Source organism: Rosa chinensis, chromosome 6 (assembly GCF_002994745.2).
Source record: "Rosa chinensis cultivar Old Blush chromosome 6, RchiOBHm-V2, whole genome shotgun sequence".
In the NCBI taxonomy this organism is placed as follows: Eukaryota; Viridiplantae; Streptophyta; class Magnoliopsida; order Rosales; family Rosaceae; genus Rosa; species Rosa chinensis.
Genome location: NC_037093.1, coordinates 50,177,027 through 50,184,506, shown reverse-complemented (window position 1 = coordinate 50,184,506; position 7,480 = coordinate 50,177,027). Strand labels below are relative to the sequence as shown.

The following is a 7,480-nucleotide window of genomic DNA, read 5'->3' as shown; positions in this document are numbered from 1 at the left end:
TAGCAGTAATGGGCGATGACGAGTAGCAAAACTGGACTATATGAGTGCAGCGAGTGCAGTAGCAGGATTGGACGAGTGCAGTAGCAGGATTGGGCGATGACGAGCGCAGTAGCAGAACTGGACTAGTATGAGTGCAGTGCAGTAGCAGGATTGGACTAGTACAGTAGCAGGATTAGGCGATGATGAGTGCAGTAGCAGAACACGAGTACAAGTGCAGTAGCAGAACTGGACGAATATGAGATTATTCTCAGAAAAAAAAAAAAAAAAAAAGTAACATAAAGGGATTAGAAGTAAAAAAAAAGTAATTAAGGGTAAAAAAAAAAATTAACCCATGACATGTGACAAGTGTAAAGCAGATTATCCTTATTTGTAAGATTTAATCATTATAAAGGGATTAGAAGTCAAAATAAGTAGTTAAGGGTAAGAAAGTAAATTAACTCATGACATGTGGCAAGTGGAGAACATATTGTCCTTATTTGTAAGATTTAGTCCTTATATGTTTAATTTAATCTTTAAAGGATGTAATTGTTAAGTAATCTTTTGTCAATAACTTATATGTAATTTGTTATTACTTATTTGCCAAGCTCTATTTGGTAGAAGTTAAGAGGCACAGAAAATTATACCATACGGCAAAGCGGAAATCAGAAGGGTTTTTGACCGAACCCTAACAGTCAGCAGCCTCAGGCATGGAGATGATAGCGGAACGATCCCTAGCCCTAGCGGCGATGGAGAGCAAGTATCTCTACATATGTACCTGTGAAATGCACAAATCTGTTTTCGATCGGTGGGTTGTTCACCGAATCGAAATGAGCGATGTGTTATCTGCATCGGAAGACCATATTCGTTATCTGCCTTTCAAGCAAGTGGCTAATGAAATTGGCGGCCATGACCTTCCGTTGTTGGTGGGTTGTGGTGTCTTCAAATCCAAAATTCTCATCGGCGGCGGCGTGAAGAAAATTCCGGGGGCCCATCCATCTCCAGCTTCGCCTGTGTATTTTTTTGAGACAGACACAACCGATCGGAAACTCAATCAGAAACTCAAGTTGGGGAGCTTTCCCCCTTTCATAGGAGGAAAAGCTCAACCGCTGCTAGTGGAGATGAAGGGGCAACTTTATGCTCTTCCCGGTGACGAGATGAAGTTGAGATACGATAGTCATTTTGAGAGATTTGACCCGTCCTGCGAAAAATGGTCACCCCTGGCCCGACCTCCTATTTGGGATCCTGACTCTCCATACTATAGCACTCCTGTCGGTTCAGGTTATGTAATCACAGACACCAGCATTCTTTTCTCACGTCAGGCTACCCCTGTGTTCCGGTTTGACATCACGAAGCCGAATGCAGGATGGTCTGTACAGGAATCTTTGTGTTCTGGAAAATCTTTTCCCTTTCGAGGCACAACTCTAGTTCATGACTGTGTTTATGGTGGTTTCATAATCTTTGCCATAGATATTGAGCCAGAAAATTCGAATTATGATGGGAATTGGCCTCAAACTAGATTTCCAAGAATACTAGTCTACCACATGTCCCAAGATTATGGTTCTTGGACCGATGTAGCAACTGTGGAACTGCCATTTACAGATGAGTTGCCTCTCATATTTCAAGAACCAGTAAGCTATAACTTAGTTAGTCTAGGAGATCAAAGAGTATGCCTGGTTCTGGCTACATTTAGCAGCCCAATAAGCAGTGGCCGTTGGGAAGAAAGTGAGATGATGCATTTTCTTGTGACAACATTCAAGTACAAAACTGAAACTACCATGAAAGGAACAAGGGAAGAATCACCCATTTCCTTTTCTTTCAGCTGTCAATTCCTGAGTAATCCTGTCATCTTTGATTATAATATCCAGCAGCATACTCCATCTCCTGCAACCGAGCATGCCTTAACGCTGGGCGCGTTTTTGCTGTAAGTGTTTTTAATTAAGCCTTGCTTAACGTTGATGATAATTGTGCTTGCCCTTGTGTATGTTGATATGTAATTTAGTGAAAGCCCAATCCACTGGCTTGGTTTACCATAATATACATTAAAGGCTTCGTTTAGCATGATATGCAAGAGAATTTGTGGAAGTGGTTGGTATCTATATTGAGTTAGTTGTCAATCCCAACATTATCCAACATCGTCTTTCTCATAGTTTATTCAATCCTCAATTCACGATCTGCCCCTTTAGAACTTAGTGGTCTTGTATTTGGAATATGTTAGGAAATGTATATATTGAACTTCTTCTTTTATTATATCTGCCTACATTATATAGGTATTAATCTTCTCTAGTTTAATCTTGCCGCATTTCCGTTTACATTGTTCCATTTAGATTAGTACTAGTGTGCTTATTGTTGTGGTATTATTGCTGCCCTGACCTTTAAAGGGATAGAATACATGAAAATAGCATGCATTGTTCATGGATTCCAATGAGTTCTTCTTTTACATTCTCAATTATGATATTCCTTCAAGTCGCTATTTACACGTTCATTATCTTTATAGGTGGATATTTTGACTTCACCCATATTGTCATTAGGTAAATGATATAAAAATGGCACCATGACATATATGTTTTCGTGGTTGTTGTTGTTCTGTTTTTGCACTCTGTTTGAGAGGAGAGGGGAGGGGAGGGGAGGGGAGGGAAGGGAGAGCATACTCAGTTCTGCATGACATGTTGGGAATTGTCTCTCTTGCTTTCTTGTTTTATGTTCCTTTGGGTATTATTCCAATGGTGTAACCCTTCGGTCTATTTTTACCGTGTAGGATCTTGTTAAACATTTTAGATAAATTCCCAATCAATCTTTGTTGTACTGCCGTCCATGAACTGCAAATAACTTGGTTGAGGTAGTTACGATAAGTCCACAGCAAAAGTTAGAATTATGAAGCTGGTTGATGAAAGGGAGGATCTTTTCCCTTTCTTTTATATTTGCTTTGCTAGTCCTTGTGAAAAGTAAACATAGTAATTTTGGATACTCTCTTGGAGCTAGAATGGGAGTTTAGCTATTTGACTCGCTCATTTGCGCAAAAAATATATTAGTAGCTGACGTCTGCAAAGGTGAAGAAATACTTAAATACGGACTTCGATTCTTCGAATAAGAAACCTTAGATTGACATTAACAAGGCGAATGGAGATGCTTGTTTCTCTTAGATACCTTAAAAGTGAACTCATGGGTTTAAAAACTCTCAGTGCTCGCTGCCACTGTTGCAATATAAAGAACTTCAAACCACTGAAGCAGAGAAAGAGGAGATTTTCTTCTTGGACTGGGAGAAGAGTTGCACATCTGAAGCCGTGGGTTATCTCCTTTCATCTTCTCTTTCTTTTTCCTTCACTCAGATAACACCAGAAGATATTTTGGGTAAACATAGCTTCAATATCAGATCACCAAACACAGCGATCCACTTCGCCAACGCACCACGATCGGGATCGATCGATCCGGAACGCGGGTCGCAGGGGAGAGGAGCGATCCCGGTAACTTAAGATCTCATTAGAGCAGTTGTACTGAGGGCAGTCTACGAGCATAAATATCAAGGCTAACTAGAGAAAGAAAGGAAAAAAAACAAAAAACAAATACCAACTAGAGAAAAAGATCTGATTAGAGGAGTTGTACTGAGCGCTGACTACGAGCATTAATATCAAGGCTAACTACAGAGAGAAAAAAAAAGAAAAAGAAGACCAACTAAAGAGAGAAATTTTTCATCAATCCACATCTCAATTCTAGCATGGGTACAAATTATTGTCTACAACAAGTATAGCATATGACAATTTAAATCTTCATCGCATATCGACTCTATGCAACATAATTAAAAATATGTTGTTCACAAGGCATTTCCTTTCAAGCTTGTTCATTTGACCTCTATATCTTTTAAATTATTGAATTACATATATATTATATTGTAAAATGACAATTATAGACAATGAATTATAATCAACTAGTATATTTTTTTTTGACAAACCTCTCCGCCTAGTTTTAACCAATGTTTTAAAACGCTGAGGCGTAGGGCGAGGCGTTTTCCGGTGAGCCTCAGTGAGACGTTCGCCTTGAGGCATAAGGCGTAAGGCGTAAGCCTTACGTATAAATGCCTTATATTCTTGTAATTATCACTCTTATATATACCACATTAAGAGTAACCAAAAGAACATTACTAATTGCCATTCACTCACAATAAATAAAGTACTAGAAGCATACGATTCAACAAAATTACCAACATAAAATGAAATCAAGGATTTAAAGTTCAAACACCAAAGATCAAGAACAAATGTTGAAATCTACTTCATGCTTGGAAATCATATCCTCATTGTTGCTGCACTAAACATAACATCCTATCAATTACATATAAAATAACCATTTGGGCATAACAATTAAACAACATTAGTACACAAGCCTATTATATATATATATATATATATATATATATATATATATCAAGCAATAAAGATTGGGCACAATTGACAATCTGGGGATAACAATTAACCAACATTTAGCAGACAAGCATATATCAAGCAAACAATATATGGGCACAATCGACATAGTAAACTCGGGAAACTTGTCCAAAAGTCCCACCACATGTAACCAGCCATTCTCTGGCTCCCACCCACAACACAACAACAATAGTAACCAAATCAACATCTGGGCAAGGAGTCCGATGAAATCTGGGCAGCTAATTTGAACAATACCAACCAACATCTATGCATTCAATCAATGATACAAAGCAATTCCGAATTAGTTGTAACAATCAACAATCTTATATTCACAAAGCCTTTAAAAACCAGAGCCTAAACATTCAAAGTGCGAAAATCAATTGGAATTGTACCTTCAAATCTTGTCTACAAGTCTAACTCCAAATCTGCAAGCACCTCTTCAAGTCTGCAAATCGAACTCCAATAATCGAAGTCCAAGTCTGCAAATTGAACTCTAATAATCGAACTCGAAGTCTGCGAATCGAACTCCAATAATCGAACTTGAAGGCTGCAAATCAAACTCCAATAATCGAACTCCAAGTTTGCAACTCGAACTCTAAGTTCGAAAAATTTAAATAATTTTTGCAAGCTATAAGTAGTTTAAAACTAATGGAAACTTAACTAAAAATAGCTTGAAAATTAATTTTCCTTTTCAAAAAAAAAAAAAAACCCCAATTTCCAAGATCTCACAATTGGCTCCCTCTCTTTTTACACGTTGACCACCATGGTTCCGTGTCCGCTTGTTTTGGCGATTACATTCCTCATTGGAATGATAATATGGACTAGAACGTCCAGAACTGTCTCTAGAATTAGGGTTTAGCTCTTGGCGCCCTTCCTTAGGGGCGTGACTATAATTGGACTCCAGAATAAACTTGATTTCCACGACTCTCAAATTATGGTTTTTCATAAGGATATTGTTGTGCTTCTCAGCTACTTTCATGGCTCCAATTAACTCATGAAACCTTGTGATACATCCTGCAGTTACATCTATACGACAGTTTATAGCAACCATCAATGCAGAGATGGAAAAGGTAGAGAGAATCATCTCGATCATCTTTGCATCTGTGATGCATTTTCAACAGAATTCCATTAAAAATTTGATGCGAAGTGCTTCCGAATTGTAATCAAGAACTGTCTTGAAATCATAGAAGCGAAGGTTACGCCATGTCACTTCTAAGTTAGGAGTCATGAACGTTGCCAAAGTGCTCTTCGAGTGACACCCACAGCCTTCTGGGGTTTTCTTCATTCAAGTACTCGTATTGGAGTGAATCATCCATATGACGAGTTATTAGGATGACGACTTTTGTCTTATTTAAATCCATAGCTGCTTTATTTGCTTCCAAAACTTGAGCTAGGGCTACGGTAGGCACGTCCTGAGAGAGATCAAGGATTGTTGATAGAATCCCTTGAGCCTTGAGATGCTAGCGGACATCATGAACCCACTTGTGGTATCTAGTGCCAGTTGTCCCCAATGGAGCAAAGTCCAGTTTGTTCAGGTTACTCATCCTAAAAAAGAACAAGAAAAGGGGTTAGTTTCGGAGCAAAAAGGCTACCATGAAAACAAAAGGAATTTCTGAGCATAATCGCTTTCAAGAAATTTGATTCTAAGAGATCTTGGATTAGATCGAGACAATAATGTGTGTGGTCGATTGTAAATTCTCTACAAACTCTAAGTTTGGAGATAGCACGGACCCCCACTATTCAGTGTAGTCTTTCCACAAAAAGAAGTAGGAGGTAGAAGAAGGGATGTTGGAATTAGCCGAATAAAAGAAAATAATTGAAATCATAAAGAAAAGTAAACGAAAAAGGGAACTTTAATGAAAAATTATGTCAAAAAGGATCAAAAGGAGTTGCTGGAGCTTTTGGCTGAACATTGGCCGAAAAATTTTGCTTATGGTCGGTGGCTGGTTGGAACTGGCCGAAATTGCTTATGTCGGTTTTTCTGACGCTGATTCGATGGCTGTGGCAGTCGGTTCAGTGTCTTCTCAGCTAGTTCTTGGGGTTTTGTTTATGATTCCTGAATCCTGATATCGAGGTGCTGCTTGTGGCCAAGTTTGGTGGCATGAGGCGGTCTGGAAGGCAGCGAACCAGGAAGGGACTGCTTTCTGCTTTTAGGGGCCGGTTCGGTACTTTTCTGGCCAGTTCTTGTGGTTTGGTCGCTGGTTCTGGGCTCCTGGGATCAACCGCTACAAAGTGTAAGGCAGAGGCAGTTAGGGTTTGAAGGTTTCGTATTTAGATTTAGGGTTTGGCTATTTGTTTCAGGATTAGGATTTCGCGTTGAAAACATATTTCAGGGAATCATAAATTGGGAGAGAATGATCTGTGCTTTAATTGATAATATGGGCCTCTTCATATAGAGGATTACAAGCAAAGAATCTACGTCTTACAAGAAAACTAAATCGTACATGCAATGATTAGAATATCTCCTTAGATTTCTGTAAGACTAACCTGATTACAACTAAGATAAGTAATTAGAGTTTGAGTTAGAGACACAAACTAGGTGTCCTTAAACAAATACATACCACAATTTTTTGAAATAAGGGTCGGTGCGGATTATTAGTGACCAGCAATTGATTTAATTCTCTCTCTCTCTTTTTAAGTTAATCAAATTTGGTGAATCCTTTTGTTTAATCCTAAAAATACATATTTTTCAAATTATTTTAATATTTAACTCCTATAATTAAATTACTTAGGAACAACAGCCCATGGAAATCGCTGGTTTGAGGATGAGGGTCCAACTCACTTTTTCCTTTACCTTCTTAGTCCAATGGACGAACTTTTTGTAGGAAGTATTGTAATGGTAACAAACGAGGTGTTTCATAGTTGACCTGTATAAGACCTGGTACCTAATTTGAATCGAATAAGTATCAGGCTTATTGGAAATTTCCAATATTCCAATTGAAAAAAAAATCCATTCAAATCCATTTCTAAATCAATAGATTTTTTTGACTCAATTTAGTATTTTCTATTTAGAAATAGGGAAATTCATAACAAAATAATACAAAAAGTTCTGATAATTGGAAAGATTAATTTGTGATTATATATAGAGT

At 38.0% G+C, this 7,480-nt stretch overlaps 1 protein-coding gene across 1 annotated transcript; it reads left to right on the top strand.

Annotated features, from left to right (window-relative positions):
• Positions 1–642: 642 nt before the first annotated feature.
• Positions 643–2,560, top strand: LOC121050204. The gene is made up of 2 exons (XM_040509617.1): positions 643–1,900; positions 2,474–2,560. Exons 1-2 carry the CDS (start codon positions 687–689, stop codon positions 2,484–2,486), a joined length of 1,227 nt encoding a protein of 408 aa, XP_040365551.1. The 5' UTR covers positions 643–686; the 3' UTR covers positions 2,487–2,560.
• Positions 2,561–7,480: the final 4,920 nt, after the last annotated feature.